Source organism: Artemia sp. Qi Xiang Cuo, chromosome 1 (assembly GCF_049724085.1).
Source record: "Artemia sp. Qi Xiang Cuo chromosome 1, ASM4972408v1, whole genome shotgun sequence".
In the NCBI taxonomy this organism is placed as follows: Eukaryota; Metazoa; Arthropoda; class Branchiopoda; order Anostraca; family Artemiidae; genus Artemia; species Artemia sp. Qi Xiang Cuo.
In genome coordinates, this window is record NC_142794.1 from 33,447,549 (window position 1) to 33,466,882 (window position 19,334).

The 19,334-nt window shown below is 35.2% G+C and overlaps 1 protein-coding gene across 1 annotated transcript; it reads right to left on the reverse strand.

Annotated features, from left to right (window-relative positions):
* Positions 1-9,402: 9,402 nt before the first annotated feature.
* Positions 9,403-9,714, reverse strand: LOC148956219 (cytochrome c oxidase assembly factor 5-like). The gene is given in 2 exon segments (XM_089089932.1): positions 9,403-9,621; positions 9,624-9,714. Coding segments are annotated over 2 exon segments (237 nt in total). The 3' UTR covers positions 9,403-9,475.
* Between the last annotated feature and the right edge of the window lie 9,620 nt (positions 9,715-19,334).

The following is a 19,334-nucleotide window of genomic DNA, read 5'->3' on the forward strand; positions in this document are numbered from 1 at the left end:
AGAGATAGCAAAGATTAGAAAAGAGTGGTTTCCTTGCAAAAAATTATATTTAGATATGTAATATGGGGTTAATATCTCACAGAGATAAGTTTATAGTGGGATTGAATAGGACTAAAAATTGGAAGAAATAGAAAGGTGTGAAAAAATACATACATTTGCATATCCCGGCTGCACTTGGGCACCCGAAGGACCAGGTAGTGCATGCTGGAGGGCCACTTCCTGACCTTGCATAAGTGGGGCAGCTGTTGAATGCCCAGGCATTGTATGATGGAAGTTGGACGGACCGGCTGCGTTACATTCTTGTACAGATGATTGCACTTGTTTTGGAGGCTTCGGCCAGCTACCATATTGCCGGACAGTAGCCTTCGCGTGGCCCACATTATTAACCCTCGCTTTCTTGGAGGGAGGGGGCACGCATTCTTCACAATTTGCCTTAAAAGGAAGAGAAAAAATTAGTATCTAAATAATTTGCCCCCTTTTTTACAGAAAGAAAGTTAGTATCATCATCCATGTAATTTTGTCTAGAAAAGGCATTTATCACTAAGAAAGCACAACCTAACAAATTTTGTGAAATATACTAATTGCATCCTTTTTTGAATCTAAGAATTACGGCTCACTGAGCCCTTCAAAAACCTGCCTATATAAATCGGCCTAATTTCTTATTTTTAGGCGTTTCTGTTCTTTTCTGGTTTTAATCGGCATTGTGCACGCCTTGTTTGATGCATTTAAAGTATTAACGATATTTTTTTTATCTTTCCATATCCTTTTACGATAGCTGGTATTTATCACACACCCAGAAAAAACATCCCACGGAAAATAACCCCCACGGAAAATATCCCTGAGAAAAGACATGGGAAAATACCCCCTCCCTCCACCGAAAGATATGGTAAAAATGCTATTCAATTTACGCATAATAAAGCAATGTATCTTTTTCTTAAACTCACCCCCCTTACTTTTCACGCGAAGAAACAGTTTGTTTTCACCTTACAATGATGGCGATAGAATTGAGGCATGACCCCCTCCCCCTTTCGCCAATGTCCTAAATATATTGTTAGATCTTAATTTGAAAATAACGAGATTTCACCGGTTCTCCAAAAAGAGATTGTATATGCCTGCGCTTAATTAGTGTTTTAATTTGACAGAAGAATAGTTCCGTTGACTTGACCGCGTTTGTAAGCCGGAAAGGGTGACTACTAATTTTAACCACGCACTGGAGTCTTGTGTCAAAACCAGGTTCGGTTAATAACAACAGTGACGGAAGTCAATGATCGCTTTTAGCTAGGATATAGAACACTTAAAATTGCATAAATTTAACGAAAGAAAATTATTTCTTTTTGCTAGAATTAAGGTCGTAAACAGCGGGGGAAGGAAGGATGGGGTTTACGTAACGAAAAAAGACCGTATTTTACACTTTTGACCGAGTACGAACAACCTATAGGGCCGTCTGTATCGGGGGGGGGGTTTACCCGAATATAGTAGAGGGTGACCACGGAAAACAATTTTATTTTGAAAATAAAAAATAAAAACAGAACTTACATTGCTAATTGTGGCTGCCAAGGCTTCTAATTCATCAATAATTTCATATGTTCTATCCATTGTGTCACAATACTTTCTGATAATTTAATCACATTGCATGCCCGTTATATACGAAATCTCAAGGGCGAATTGTTATGTAACGGGGAAATCATATGTAACCAGCCCTCTGATTGGCTGAGAAGGAGGATGTATCTGACTCGCTTATTGGCTGAGAAGGAGACACGTGATCTAACTGTTTCCGGGAAAGTCATAACATTTGGTTTGAACAACAACATCAAATACTATTTCTGGATCATCCATATAACAGACATGAAAAACATCAAATAAATCGAACAACAAGTGAGAAAACCATAAAACAGACATGAATTGCTGTTGACATCCATAAATGTGACAAAGTTCCTGTTTTTCAAATTCTCACTGACAAAAACCATTAAACATCCATGAAAAACATCAAATAAATCGACCCACACACATAACCATCATAGAAAACATACGTAAATGTGACAAAATTCCTGTTTTTCAAATTCTCATTGACAAAAAAACCATAAACCACGTGGTTCTCGTGCCAATATATGGTGTTAAAAAAAGTTGTAGGTGGCAGCAGGGGTGCCACATGGGGGCTTTAGGGTCACTTCTACTAACGTAGGCAAGAATAAAAAACTAAGGGGGCAAGGACGTCCCTTTCCCTCAATTACTGTGGTTAGAACTAGCACACAGGCTTCATTGCAGAGTGAATTTTGAATGTTTAATTCAAAAATGTTGATCAATCAAGCTTAATTTTTGGTAGATTTTTAGTTGAAAAGTTTTAAGTTTAGTTAATTTGTTTTCGCAGTAATCTTTTACGTTTAAGGTGAGTAGGCGATTTATGAAACTTACTAAGAGGGTCTGGAGGGGAGTATATATGAAGGGTTCTTATAAACCTCCAGTTAAGGGCAAACCCTCTTGACCCCCCCCCCCTTAGATACGGCCTTGACTCTATCTGAATTCCTTTACGATTACATCACTGCTCGCGGGTTCCCAGAGGTAACAATAAGACAAGGTAGGATTTCCTACTCAGACAAATGAATTAATGCTATAGCACAATATGTATATAGACACTGGTTCATATCAAAGAAAAATCCTCATAGGTTGTCCATCCGACCTCGGCACTCAAAAGGAGAGCATTTCCGACTTAAGCTTATTCTATTTGATGGTGTACCGACTTGAAAAAGCGTAACAAAATGCATACAAACACATATTTGATGTATTTTTTGAAGTTTTTCTTTATAAAAACCACTATCAATCAGTCTGTCATTAAAATGCATTGCTAAATGGACGCTAACTTGGGAATTGACATGAACATCTCAAAAGGGGAGTTTGTTTAGTTTTGCTGTGTTTTTTTACTTCAAGAAAAACTTCAGGAATTCAATCTAAACTGACGTCATGTTCTTCAAAAAGTGACGCCATGATAGTAAGCGTGCAAGGGCCAGGGCTACAGTTTGTTGGTATTGAGGTAAAGTTGTGACGTCATGCATGACGTCACTTACTGCATATAGGACCGATCAGAATTATTTTTGTATCATATAATTTTGAACATTCAATCAAGTAAAATACAATGTCTTTAAATGAATCCCTTTGCCAGCCACAGGGTGGCCGTACTTCAATTCATCAAAAGACTGGTTTTCCAGTACACAAGGATACATACGCAGATCTGAATGACTGTAATTTAGTTGGGTTCTGTTTTGGAAAGCCCAAAGTAAAAATAGTGAAGAAAAAAATAACAAGTGAAAATGAGGTGGGGACAGAGGTCTACGAAAAAGAGTGCGAAAGATTTATGCTTATTTTCGGGGCATTTACAGCTGAGCTGACAGATGGTATTATGGAGAGAAAAGAGAAAGCTGCTCTTCGGGCAAAAGAAATAGAGAAGCTGCTCGACCCTTGTATTAAGCACCTCAAAGCTGAAACCAAAATCATGCAACGTCGACGTGACTATAAAAAGGCAATGGAGAAGTATGAAGAATTTGTGAAAATCTTCACAGATGGCTCAGCATTAGGAGAAGGAGTCGCTGGATGTGCAGTAGCTATTCCTGAACTAGGGCGAATCAAAATCCGAAAAATTCAATACGAAAAAGCAATTCAAGCAGAGTTACAAGGCCTCTTGGAAGCGCTTTTGCTGATTTTAGACTCGACCTGGAAGTTGGGTGATTCTGTCGTCATTTGTACAGACGCGCTGTCTGGCTTAGAATCGCTAATGAGTGTCAAGGCTCACAAAAGAGAAACATTAATACGACACATTCAAGATACAGCTATGAGAGCTTCAAAAAAGCTAAAAGTTTTAAGGTTTATGCGGGTACCAGCCCACATGGGAATAGCAGACAACGAACAGGCTGATCTAGGTGCAAGGCACGCGGCAAACATCGTGAACAAAAATCCAGACATCATATGTTATGATCCAAGAGGCGAGAAGGATTTCTTGCGCGACAATTTAGCGAAGAAAGCCAAATTTCTTCCAAAAAAAGAGAAGCCTGAACAAAATAAGAAAAAGCTGTTGAAACCTGGCCAGAAAATGGAAAATGTGTTCTAATAAGACTTCAAAGGATGCTCAGTTATTCGTAGGCTACTAAAAACCATTCCCATTAGAAAAAAGGAAAGATTTCCAAGAGCATTTACTCCCGAAATACATGTCATCAATATAATATTCCTCAGTAGAGTATCCTTATTTATTCTTGTGATTTTCAGTGCTTTATGGATAAAGTTTCTCTTGTACAAATAAAACCCGATTATCAACATTTTTAATTGTTAAATTAGGAATGCCTTAGCTTTAGTCATCACTTATTTAGGTTACGATTAAAGGTTTATGATTCTGCAAATTATGTAAATTGCGATTAACTTTTTAAGCGGGAATTATATAAGGAAAGCCTTACCTTAGCCTTAGTCGTTGTTGAAGTAGGTCACGATTGGAGGTTTATGATACCGTAAATTACGACCATAAAGGTTTACGAATGCTATTGCTGTATGTATCTGTGAATCTCTTTGTGGAGGAGGGGGGAGTGGCTGACAGAACCCGACGCCACGCAGGCTTTCTTTTCACCGGCGAATAGCAGATATTTAGGGAAATCGACGACGCGCCACCGATTTTTTCTTATTAGTAAGATGTTTCAAACCTGTTCAAAACACCCTGGGTGACGTACCGTTCAAATTTGAACAAACATGTGCGTTTATTAAAGCCCTCTAGAACTTCAAGGGCAGGTGCTACATAATGACAAATTTAAATTCAAAGAAAATCTTTAAACTCAAAGACTAAACTGAAGAATCTATGGGATCAAGAGTATTCTTTAAGTCTTTTAATCTCTTACTTTTCAATAAACGGTAGCCTATATTCGCTTCCCTCTTTGTCTGTGGTTTCATGATAACTTTTGTCTTACTCCATGCAATCCAGTAATCACAGCATCATACCTTTCAACCGAAAGTGTGTCAAAATAGTGAAGCAGTTTTTGCTCTTCCTGTACAGCAGAAAACAGAAGAAGCCAAGGACTCGGTTTATCTGGGGAACCGGGGGAAAAAAACTACAAACAACAACATCTTGTAAAAAGGCCTGCCACATAGCATTTATATCAGACCCAGTTTAAGGGCACTAACTAGGACAAGATTTGAACAATAAAAGCCGTAATGAATTTAAGTACAAGGGAGAGCTGCCTTCTATCTCCATTCTAACGGGAAAGGTCCTTGGAACGGAGGGGGAGCAGCACCCCAAACTTTTTGATAATTGGTAAAATTCGGACCAAGAATCCAAAACTAATCCGATTTGGATACCAATTCCAAGATTCGGCAGAGAAGGTCCAAAGCTCAATAATAAAATTTATAAATTCTTTGAAGGAATCTCGTATTGATACGTTCTGCTATTAAATATAGTTAAAGACGAATCAAAATCTAAAATCCTTCCACAAATATGAAAAAAAAAGTTGAAAATGGGGCTGAATTTCGCAAAAGATTTTAATCTTATTGCTCTCTTCTTTCAGAAATCCAACTGAATTTTCTCTGCCGAATATGGTAAAATGTGAAACTCTTTAACCTTACGTTTTCATAGTTTCGCCAAATTGGCCAAATTGAAACTAAGAGAGTAAAAACTGTTTCTGACCTAATAAAAAAAAGTTAATACCCTCCTATGGAAAGATTGTCTAGGGCGCCAGGCAATTCAATCCCGGTGAAAATTTACCACCGATATTTACCCTTAAGATTTCCACACGTAAAATTGAGTCGGTTTAGAGAAAGTAAAACAAAGAAAAAGAACTTCGTACAGGAATTCTAGCAAATTCCCCCAGTGTAAAATTCCCCTGAAAAGTTTACCCCTCGGAAAATTCCTTCCCCAAGGAAAATTTTGCCATTAGAAAATCCTCCCCGAAGAAAATCCCCCCCCCCACCCGAAAAATGTCCGTAAACTTCCCAATAACAAAGATTATACGTAAACAATGGGCAAATTTTAAAACTTAAAGTTAAATTTATAAAAAATTTTATAATTTTACAACTCAGTGGCTGTGGGAATCCTCTAGACCCCCACATTTCCTGGTCCTCTAGAGACTCATAGTATCCAAATATGGCGTTGAAATTCTTTCTTTTCAATGCGAGATGCTTCGTTTGATTGTCAGGGAGGGCAGCAATCTTTGAGAGAAAAACAGCAGTGCTAGTCATGCTAGTGAAACACAGAGAAGGCAGTTTGAGTGTCTTGGACAATCAATGTGACATCTAGAGAACCACGGAAAATCATCTAGGGGTTGTGTTAAACTATCGGAACTATTCTAAGGGGCGTCACTATTCTGCCTAAACGCATTTTGTTTGTGTCAGATTTTATATTGTATATGTGTGGATAACTAAAAAAAAAAATTCCTTCTAGAGTTCGGTCCTACTGGACATCTCGATGTACATATTTTGTCAGCGATGGAAACGCAAATTCTGACATTCGAATGATCTGGCGTTCAACTGCCGATTGTCAATGAAGGCGTTATTTTAAAATGTAGAAATTAAAATTGTAGTTATTTTTATAATTGAATAGAAATAAAAACAAATTGAAAACGGGTAAAAGTTTTCATAAGGCAGTGAACTTTGGAAGAAAAAAAATTCGATACAAATAAAAGTTAACGTCCGAATATTTGGACTTCATGTTCGAAAGCCTCTAAGAATTGAAAAAAATATAACAAGAGAAAAACTACATTAAACAATCAAACCCATATAAAAATATGAAAAGAAAACGCAGATGCTATAAAAAAGATAAATAATAAAAATGAAGGAGACCCAGACCTAATAAACTTCAGTTGTTGTTTTCAAACAAGTCCAATATGACATTTCAAGCCCAAGCACAAGGCAAGGTGAGTGCAACATATTGTTGTATAAGTCTGCTTGTTATCATTTTGCTAGAATGCCATACCAGAGATAAAGATCCGATGTACATAATAGTGTATGACTGTTACTCTTTCTTATGTTTGTGCATGAATTATATAGAACCAGTTTAAAGATAACTTTTTATAGTTATTTATAACACCTGATAGACTCTACTTTATCAGGTGTGAGCTTATTTCCTTTTTTTGTGCAACGCCTCTGTTTATTCCCAATTTCTTATGGATGTGTTCCTTGATTTTTTTCATTTGTCTTTCCTTTTTCCCCCGTTAAGACGTAAAGCCAAAGTTCGCTGTCTTATTGAAAGTTTTGCCCCTTTCAAATATTTTGATTTCAGTTTATTCATAAATGAAAAGGCAGTGTTATCTCTTATTAAGCCATCTTTATTAGTAAAAAAAAACTTTCATATGCCTCTGAAACCTAAAGTTTTACGTTTTTGTTCTTTTTATTATTTAATTGCTGAAACTTTTTTTTTACTTCATTATTGTATTCATTTGTCCGCATAGTATTTTCAAGTCGCTCAGCAATTACTGGGAAATATTCAATGTTGAAAGAGCGTGGTTGAAATGGATCAGGATGATGTTTTAGTCACATGCTTTCGAACCAAAACCGCCTTTTAATGTCCTTTTCTCACAATTAACTGTATTAAACTGGATAGTCATAATGAGCTTCTCAGTCAGATCATTTTCAATGCTAATCGTGTCTTCCATTGCTGTTGCTCTTGTGTTAAAAAAAATGCTGGAAAAATTACTATGTTGCTTAACATAAGTTGAATTTTCGTATCTTGATAAATTGCTTGACAAGGCAAATGTAATTTTTGAGATTGGCAATTAAATTGAGGGGGTAGGCAAATTTTGTTCCTTTTGGAACCTCTGTGTGAACCTAAGGCTACAGTCGATAGCCTGAATCTATCCAGAATACAGCTACATTTACTGTTTATATCTTATCATATTACAAATAAAATCTTATAGAAGGTCCTCGACACATCTAATTCCAAACCAATTAGACCAATGTATTAAAGAAAAACTACTAAACATAGCTTTGCACAGAGGCGGTTTTAGGGAAGGGGCAGAGGGAGCACTTGGCCTGGGCGCAGAAATTTTAGGGGCGCAAAATTTCAAACAAATAATCTAACTGTTATAATAATTTTGTAATTTTGAAATTTTATTTATAAATTAGAGGGCGCAGTTAATAAATAATATAGTTAATAAATATTAATTGATTAATAAATTAAAAATAGTTTAAAACTGAAAAAAGATTAAATAATAATAATTAACTGAATTAATTAATAATAACAAATTAATTATTAATAATTAAATAATAAAATAAAAAAAATTATTAATTAATTAATAAATTGAAAATAATTGTGTTAATAAATTTTTTTTTTTAATTTGGCCTGAAAATTTTGTGGGCGGCAAGGGGGAGGGGCTAATCAAGATTTGGCCCCAGGCACAAGGGAGGTCAGAACTACCATTATAGCTTATGAAAAGCTAGATCTTTTCAAAAGTTGCACTTATAATTGATGGTAAAAACTGTTTTTACTTACAAAGTTCCAGCCTTACTTTTGTCTTCCAGTCTTACGCTGGCTTTTGACGCTTATTGAAGTGCGATTTTAAAGAACGAAGATTATGTCAATAATCCCAAGGAGGTACACAATCAGATCTATTTTTCTACGAAAAAACGAAATGTTTGAAATAAATGTATAAATATATACATGTTATATATGACTGTACACACTGAGTTTCCAATTCAGGTGGAATTTTTTTTCCTCACCCATGGTTTTTGAACAGGTTTTTTTCGGTGAAATTTGGGTTAAATTGTTCTTTTTTTATTCGTAATAATTTCTGTTACAGAATTTATGAATATGATCCTTTTTTTAGTACCTTTAAATTTTCGTTTTGACCTGTTAACTTTTACCGGCCAGGAAAATCTCCCAACTGTGTGCACTAAAAACGCAACAAAACAATTTTGCGAAACAAGCAAAAAAGTCTTTATAGAAAAATTATAGGCGATAGAAGATTCTGACTAAACTTCCGAAAAAAAGTAGCTTAACCCTAGATTCAAACAAAAAAAAAGGCGCTTTGATTGGCAACATCCAGCTGTTGCGTCAGAATGCAACTTAAGTTGGTGTCAACTTCCCGAGGATTTTTACGCCACACAATTTTTACAGCCATTTTCAATTACACAATCCCTCTCATCTTTCACGCTTGTTTTTCATAAAATTGCCGAATAAACTGCGCAGTTGCAAGATGAAAATTGATTTTTTCAACTCCAATAAATCTTTGATAAAAGCACCTACAATTGGTAACGTTGGCAATTAATTTGCTGTGACAAGCGAATGTAGTTCCTGTGTCACCATCTATTTGAACCCACGCTAGAAAACAATTAACGTTCTTGTCCCAAACACAGTATTTACCTATGGTTTTTATATATTTCCGTTATAAATGCAAAAATCAAAATCATTTAACTTCCCTATTTAAGTTAAAACAAACATAAGAAGCACAGATTAATAGAAATACTATAGCATATTTTCTAAATTTAAATTGTACAACTATTCAACATAACAATGTTAATAGCCCTTTCTTCCTCTGAACCTTTGTCTGTTGTCTAATAGAGACCGTTTACAATCAAAAAAAGATTTTCTTAGTCCATGGCATACTTCTGGTATAGACGGATGATTTTCCATGATGCACTGTTTCGGTGTTTTGCGATCATCTTCACACAATCAGTAGCCAGCATACAAGCTTTCAGTTCTGCTCGCAGGCCAGAGCATGCGCCTCGGGTCTCTTCTTTGGAGGTATCTGACATTCTGGAGGAAAAAATCAGCATGAGTTAAAAGACCTGTATTTAAATTTGTGTTCCTTATGCTATGAATTCCTAACTTTTATCATTAACTGCTTCATACATGTTTTTGCCGCCAAATATTCCCCTCCTTCCCCCGTTGACTCTGAAAACACCATTTTCTTGGCTTTTCATTGAAAAGGGCTTTTTTTGTATTTCCAGTGACGAATTAAAAAAAATAATACAAAAATCCCCCCTCCTCTAAAGTTTGAAAAGTTTTTGGTATGTTATTTTTCTGCCAAACCTAATGTTTCAAAGAACGACGGCAATTTTGCTATTATTCAGTAGCTCCATTTCAGCTCCACTCTCTGCCAAATTACATCTTTGGAACTTACTTCGCCCTTTTTTAGAATAAAAAATATGTTAGAAAACATGTTTTTTTACTTTTTATATATTTTTATATCCATGTTCGACATTTTTTTGTTTTGCTTTTTAAGTAAGTTTAAATAACTTTAAAAAAAGCGGAAGAAACATGATATATATAGCTTGATGGGCGGATGCACCTGAGCCTGCCGAATGCGTTGATATAACCTGATAAGTACCTTGTCCTTACGGTGTAAGTTACAGCTGTAGGCTTATCGCAAAATCGCATGCCCGCAGGGATCATAAGCCTTAAGCAGAGTAAAATCATGCGGCGGAAGGAATGGAGAGTATGGAGACAGATTGTCAGGTTACAAAGAATTTCAATGTCTAGTATTCCAATATCTAGGGTTCGTCACAAGGCATGTAGTGTTCCTTAAAAATTTAATAAAATTATATCCTTTTACAGAAAAATACAAAGGGGAAAACTAAATCACAATCGTGACTCTCATCCAAGTATTCACAAAACAGTAGTGTATGGAGGGGGGGGGGATTGTGGCAAGACGGCGAACCCTCTAAGTTAGCAGTGCTTTCATTTTGTTGACTAAAGGCATAGAAAGTGTGTTCGCATTCGCTGATTGTCCCATGCGTTTTAGTCTTGTTTTAATAAATCACACAACGGTGCATCTGGCGGTATCACCCATCAAAATAATGCATTAAGTTTACTTGCTATATTCCTTATCAATCATCCTGAAGGGAGATCCTAAAGCTGATTTTATGAGAGATGACAAGTTTGGCAAGAAAGATTTAAAAAATGATCTGTAACCTAATTTTGTAAACTTTAAACTCCCTTATATTTTATGAAGTAAATAAGGATATGTGAAAGCAACCAGTGAATAAGGGTCTTTTACAGAAAATAAATCTTATTCAGCTTTAAAAATTTATGGCACTCGCTTTTTCGTGTGACAAAATGTAGTGCGTAGTTAGATGTAGTTGTTCATGGTTTACAGACAGCCTAATTTAAAACAGACAGAAGTTACACCTACACATATCCAAGTTATCATTCCGGAAGTTTCTACGTTTGAAAAGGTTGCAGATTGAACGGTCGACTGGTTTTAAATGTTCCGTAACCGTCTAGGAAACCCGGCTCCTTTCTGGACCTTGGATTCCAACCTATCGTGATCTCTTCTTCTTTAACTTCGCTTAACAAATGACAAATTGCTGACGCTGGAATTTTCCTCCTTCATCTTTGAGCTAATAGCATATAATTAATAAGCATTTTATTTTTAAATTATCATTTTTGCAATATCTGTCACTGTTTCGTAATATTCTTTAAACATTTGGAAGTGTACAAATCTTTTCACCCTCGCAAAGTCGGACAGTTGGCATGCTTCATATCATTTGAGGCTATAAAATTTGAGGCCCAGTGCTATAAAAACATTTTTACAATAAGCTGCTATTGCCAAGCTGTTCGCTCGCTCACATTCAATTCCCCACTCAAAAAATTGCAATGCATTTGCAGTGCATAGTATATCTACAATTTGAGGCACAGCCTAGATCAGGGCAGTAATTCATAGTCTAGATTCAGTGCTACAATCGATTCATGTTGACCTTGGCTAGTTCAATAGTAGTCGTAGTCTAGCGGCGACAATAACATAAGACATAATGATAAATAAATTACCACATCTTGGCATTGTATTGCTCCGACGTGACCTTTTAGACGACAATTTAACCGAAAGGCAATCAGCTAACCCCTCCCATGTCCTTTTACCCCAAATGCATTTGGTCAAAATTTTGACATAGCCATTTTGTTCAAAATTGTCCAAAGACCAAATAACTACGTTTTTGAGGTTGAACCCCCCACCAGAACTAGAATTTTTAATTTCCAATCGAATGAGCCCCTTCCAAAGTTTACATGGCCACCCCTTCCACAAAAATGTTATATATTTAAATATATACACCAGGGGATGTGGAGAATTTATCAACCCCTGAGTTATAGCTGTTTGACTTTTGGACTACTTTGAACAAATGAAAAATTGAAGCTTTATGGGCTTTACTATACGCTACGCTACAGCGTTGCCTCAGATCAAATTTTGAACAAGGGCAGCTTTAAGCAGAGTCTTCAAAACGCAGCAAAACAAATTTATTATCAAAATTTATATTTTACAAATAGTTCTGCAAGTAGGAAGAAATACATTTTAAAGACAAATGCGGTTTGGATAAAACTCAAAGCATCTTAGGAACTAACGGCAATGATGAATCTGGAGGTGGTTCACGGATCCTGTCTGCTTTCTTCCTCGTTCTTAATCCATTGGGAGCAGGCAAAGGATATTTTACCGTCGTTTGAAATGAAAAAGTTGATTTTAGGTTCAATAAGTTGAATCTGTTGGTAATTTTTATTATTTAATTAATTAAGAACCCTCTTAGTTTCTGCCGGAATTTCAACTTGGTAAATTTGTCCTTCACAAATCCAGGAAGTCATATTTTCTTGGTGATGTGATGGCTATATTATCCTACAAGGAAAAATTATAGAAATATACTACATAGGTGCACGGAAAGTAGTTATCAGACTCAGAAACACGATACCTTAATGCTTTCCAGCAATGAAGACACAACGTGATGGATTATTGAGATAGGTTTTTATAGTTATTTTCGTCTTTATTCTAGACCTGTCGAGTCAAAGGAAATAATAATCTACTTTTAGAAACATGATTCGTCAGTAAGACATGGAACATTTTTAGAGGCACTGGTAACAAGTGAAAGATCTTTCCTTCAGTTTGTCAATTTGTCCTGAACTAGAAACCTTTGCTTTTATTGTTAGTCAGATTAGCTTTTTTAAACTCTTCGCCAGGGCCCGCTTTGAAATGGAAGGAACATCTCGGTATCTCCCCCCTACATACCGAACTAAAACATTTAACATCAATAAAACTTTTGTTAGAATTAGAACTAACGTAGTCCTTAGGCAAAATAAATAAATAAATAAAAATTACGTCATCCAATTTGTTGCCCACATACCCTCAGGAGTAATCCACGGTTTACGCAGGGGCGTACAGCGACATCATTAATTTTTTAAGGCGTGCTCTGCCGAGCTACCAAAGGTTAGTTTGCATCAATTCTACTAACAACTGAAGTTCCGCGAGCTAATAGAAAATGTTTTAATGAATTTATGTAGCAAATAGAACGTTGTTGAAATAAACCGTTGATTTTCAGCCTGAAGTTTGAAAAACGAAGTAAAACTTGTAAATTTCTTTTCTTTCAAGATGATTATCAATGACTTTGGTGCTTCACAAATTCCATACTGGATCCTTTTTTTACTTGTTCGAAAGTTTTAAATACTAGTTCTGTTGCTGACAACCCATCACAGCACATAGCCACCTGAGGCCAACACTGCTATGTGAGCTCCTGCTCCGTCCCATTCTGCTCAGAGCTTCACTTTTTATTCCATCGTTTGACGTTCAGGGTTGCCACCCCTAGTGATTTATCACCATTGCTAGTGATTTTTATGTTGCCTAGTGATTTTCTTCTAGCTAGTGATTTATAGTGATTTTGTTATAAACCCATTAATTTTTTACTAAATCTATTTATTTTCAACTATATTGCGCGTATTTTAATTATTAAATTTAATAAAAAATAAAAGAAACTAATTAAAAAAAAAAAAAAAAAAAAACGCAAAACAGTGTTTAAAAAAAGTTCATAATATTTTCAAGATTAGAATTTAGGCAAACAAAACGCCTTTAAAAATTAGTATTTACCACTATATTTCTATATAAGATATAGACCCCAGAGTATTATCATCAATATAAAAAGGCAAACCCATTTAATCGCAAAATTGGAAGTGTTCTATACTTGCTATTTCACAACATTTAAACAGGTCGAGTTTTTGTCTTCATATTTATTGTTTTTTCCTCTCTATAATCTATCTATAACCTTTGGTAGCTCGGCAGAGCACGCCTTAAAAAATTAATGGGGTGGAAAATCTGCAGTATCATTTGAAAATTCTGATTCTCTCTTTCGCTCGCTTTCTTATCGCACATTTTTTAGTTCTTCACTTTCATTTTTGATTCATTTTGATCCTCGCTGTCGCAGGTCTTCTAAACGCATGCGTCTTTGGTCTTCACTTTTGTTTTTGACTCGTTCTGATTCACTCCGTTGCTTATCTTCTTATCACATATTTCTTTGTTCTTCACTTTCATTTTTGATTCGTTATAATCCTCGTTGTCGCAAGTCTTTTAACCGCATATTTCTTTGTTATTTATTTGGATTTTCATTACTTCAGACATTTTTTCAATGCCCTTTGCTTTAGCTACTCGGATTGGTCTTGTCTCATTTGATCATCCAGTTATCCATTGTGAATTTGCGCTTTTTCGGGTCATTCTCTTGGTCTTATCACGTTTGATGGTTCATGTGGTTGGAAAAAAGTTCCCCTTATAAGAATCTATAAAGATTGTAGATTTTGTTTTTGGCTCTTACGTTAGGCATATATTTTATAGCTGTAACATGTATGCAGCTTTTTATATTACTGCATGGCATCATGACAATACTGATGATAAATGTGGTGTCGTTTAAATGAAATTGTGTTTCCAAAATTAAGTGTCTAAACGAATTTTCTTAGACTCGTGACCTATCTAGATCGTTTTTCTTTTCAAGCCAAAAATCTAAGGGTGCCGCCAGGCTCTCTGTGCTCGGCCCGTTGCCAGTCTTGACAATTATATTTGCCTTGTCAAGTAATTTATCAAGATGTGAAAATTCAACTTATGTCAGGCAACACAGCAGTTTTTCCAGCAATTTCTTAAGCTCAAGAGCAACATCAATGGAAGACACAATTAGCATTGAAAACGATCAGAGCGAGAAGCTCACTATGACTGTCCAGTTCAATAAAATTATTTTTGAGAAAAGAACATAAAAAGGCTGTTTGGTTCTGAAAGCACGAGAGTGAAAACATCATCCATTTCAACCCCGCTCTTTTAACTTTGAATATTTCCCAGTAATTGCTGAGGAACTTCAAAATACTTTGTGAACAAAATGGGAGCTAAAACCACTTATTCTGCGGTTGACAAATATTTTCCATTGTAGTATTTTTTTTTTTTGGGGGGGGGGGGCTGAACCAAAGGCAACAAAAAGTATTAGGAAGTAAGCTAACTAGATAGTTGGATTCTAAAATCAGCCGCGGAATTGTAGATGTCATCGACGATCCAGATTTGAAAGTCTCATTTTCGTTGAACCCTAAAGTCGGATAATAATTTAGATTTTCGGGTTGATAATCCTACTGTTAAGTAAGATTCTCAAATCTTATTCTAAAAAGGTCTTCAACATTCACATTGATCGGAAATTGTAAAATAAATTGAGAAACACTTACAGGAATTAAATAATAAAAAGAACGTAAAACTGTAGGTTTCAGAGGCATATCCAAGTAATTTTTACAAACAAAGATGGCTCAATAATTTCTTAGACTAAATTGCGTTTCCATTTACGATTAAACTGAAATAAAGGTATTTAGAACAGTTGAGACTTTTAGTAATGCTGTCAAAAAAAGCTATATGATACAAATAGTAGCAAAAGTCCAAGTATTACGGCTTCTCATCTAGATGGCTATATCAAGCGAAAAAGGGAAAGATGTAGGAAGAAAAAAAGTAGCTTAATAAATAGGGATTATGTAATTCCCATCAGTATCATGGCTGTTTACATTAAAAGACGATCATTGGAATAACATACCACTGCATACATTGGACTTAGTTAGCTACTTGATTGCTTGAGGCTCGTCTCTTACTATTTCAAAGAAGAAAAAGCCGTAGGTTTTTTCCTGTTTGTAGTAAAATAGCATGAAATTGCATTAAAGGACGATCATTTGAATATCCGGGTTGCAGCGGTAGCTAGCAACCTAGTAAGAGACGATCACCTCCAATGTTAAGAAATATAAAACCCCCCAACTCCTAAAAAAAGAGTCAGATCAAAACAAAAAGTACACCATTAAAACCGCCTTGTCCAAATCCTCTATAAAGGAAACTTACCGCCCTTTGGCTTGAATAACGAAGAAAATATATTGGCTTGAAAATCAAGAAAATAGACTTTTACCACGTTATTCTCCACAAACGGGATATTTTTTTCTTTCCGCTTTTTTTTCCTGCTCAGCTAGCTGGGCACTGGAAAATCATAGAGAGTTGTATAATAGCTCATTTTAAAGGAAATTGGAACATCTAGTCATTTTTGTAATTAAAAATAAAATACTTTTTAAAGTAGAATCAATTTTTTCAAATAAATTGCATTTTTGATGTATTCTCATACTGCAGTCTTTTCAAAGTTACATAAAGGCTCGATCATCGAATTTAAGCTGAAACTAAGTAAAGGACAATTATGCCTCCGTATATTCAAAGTGATGTTTAAGATTTCCCATTACATCTGTAAACTGCTCCACAGTTGCCAGGTCCATACCTTGGAAGCTTTTCACTAAACATGCAACATTTCTTTTGGATATTACTATGAAGTTTTGCGAAAGCATCTCTAGCTGACTTTTCAACAAAATCTATTCTTTCAGAGATCTATTCTAATCTATTCTAATCTTTAATTTTGAATATTTTTCGTAATCCCGGTAAAACATTCGTAAAATTTTTCTAAATTTACAAAGATCAGCCTGTGCGTTCTTTGCAGCTTGTGTAAACTGCAAAAATATCCATGCTATCCGAGCAATAGTTTGAATATTTCAATACAAGCTAGAAAAATACCTTAAAATGTTAAAATTAGTTTTATTTTTGGTTAGGTTCTAACTACCCGATGTGGGATTGACTATGTATTTTCAGACCAAAAATTTCATTTTTTATATATTTTATTTTTCAGTTTAGAATCGCTAAAGTGATTATGTAAACTGCAAACATATTTATGATATCTGAGCAATAATTTTAATTTACATTAAAAGACGGTCACTGAAATAACAAACCATTCCATACATTGGACTTAGTTAGCTACTTGATTGTTTGAGTTTCGTCTCTTACTATTTAAAAGAAGAAAAAGCCGTAGGCTTTTTCCTGTTTGTATTTATAGTTAAAAAACGAACTCAAGTCCAAAGAAACTGAACACTGTGGTTCATTATTATTATTTTCATTATTTTAGCTAGAATGTAAATAAACAAGTTTCTTTTTTAAATTTTAAATTGAAAAGATAGTGCTTTTAATTCAACATATTAAAAGTTCTCCCCGACGGGGAAAAGAACCCCCTTCTCCCAGGTAACAAGTGAGCATACTTACCATTAGACTATCGAAGACTTATAAAATAAAATTTACATATAAGATATGATAATAATTTTTTAATCCGGGTTACATAAAGGCTCGATCATCGAATTTTTACATTAAAGAACGAACTTTAGTCCATAGTTTATATTAAAGGACGATCATTAGAAAAGCACACCATTGCATATATTGGACTGAGTTAGTTTTTCAGTTTAGAATCGCTAAAGTTTTACAGTAAGGACCGAAGTCTATCTCATACATAGTAACTAATGCAATGGGAAAAACAAAAGAGGTATGTGGTATATATGACGTCATAAAAGGTTACATTTGATTCTACATTAAAATACGATCATTGGAATAACATTTCACTATCCGGGTTGCAGCGTTAGTTCCGGGTTGCAGCGGTAGCTAGCAACCTAGTAAGAGACGATCACGTCCAATGTTAAGAAATATAAAAACCCATAGTTCTTAAAAAAAGAGTCAGATCAAAACAAAAAGTACACCATTAGAAACGCCTTGTCCGAAACCCCTGAATAGTAAAATTTCTGTCCCTTGGCTTGAACAGAAAGGGAAATATATTGGCTTGAAAATCAAGAAAAGTGGCAGCTACTAAAACATTCTGCCTAAACGGGATATTTTTTTCTTTTTTTTTCTTTTTTTTCTTTTTTTGTATCCAGAGATAGCTTGGCACTGGAACATCGTGGAGGGTTGTTCAATAGCTCATTTTAAAGGAAATTAATTGGGTTAAAAATCTATAGTAACTAAAATAAATTATTTCTAAAAGAGAATAAATTTTTCCACCAAAAACTGCATTTTGATGTCTTTTCACACTGCAGTCTTTCAAACATAATCGTATACCAGCGGTAAGAATTGAACCCACGCCTCTGAAGAGACTGGTGGCTAACACCAGTGCCTTGGACCACTCGGCCAGGCTGCCTCTCATAAATAAATATATATGTGAATTTGGGTTGCAGCAGTAGCTAGCAACCTAGTAATAGACGATCAGTCCAATGCTAAGAAATATAAAAACCCAAACTCCTAAAAATAGAGTCAGATCAAAACAAAAGTACATCATTAGAAATACCTTGTCTGAAACCCTACTAGATAAATAATGAACGTCATCATAGTTTTATATTAGAGTTATGACGTGAATAGAGTGCCAAACAAAAGATCAAGGAACGGTATGGTAATGATGAACATTACAGAGAAGCAAGAATTGAGCAGGCTAAACAAAAGATCAAGGAGCGTTATCACAATGATAAACTTTATAGAGAAGCAACAATTGAGCAGGCTAGACAAAAGAGCAGGGAACGTTATCACAATGATGAAGATTATAGACATGCAAAAATTGAGACAGCCAAACAAAAGATCAAGGAACGGTATGGTAATGATGAACATTACAGAGAAGCAAGAATTGAGCAGGCTAGACAAAAGATCAAGGAGCGTTATCACAATCATAAACTTTATAGAGAAGCAACAATTGAGCAGGCTAGACAAAAGAGCAGGGAACGGTATGATAATGATGAAGATTACCGAAACAAACATAAGAAAAAAGTTGCTACCAGAATAATGGGTAGATACTGGGGTGACAAAAGCTATAATGAAAAAATTAAATTCTCTGCGAGGTTGTACCGAAGAACGCATAAGGACAAACGGAAAAATTACATTCAGAAATACAAGAAGATGGCAAAAATGCAGGCTGATCTTCGTAAATTGAGAAACATTTTACGCATGTTTTACCAGGATCACGAAAAGTAATCAAAATTACAGATTAAAATTCTCTTTGAAAGAGCGGATGCTGTTGAAAAGTCGGCTAGAAATTCCTTTGCAAAGCTTCATAGTAATATCCAAAAGAAATGTTGTCAGTTTAATGAAAAGCTTCCAAGGTATGGATTGGCAACTGCGGAACAGTTTACAGATGCAATGGAAAATGTTCGACAACACAGTGAATATACGGAGGCGTACTTCTTTGAAAATTCGTATATTAATTTTGGAAGGAGCAATTGCAGTTTATGTAGCAGCAATAAAAACATATATACAAGCATACCTATCAACAGCGAAGGAAAA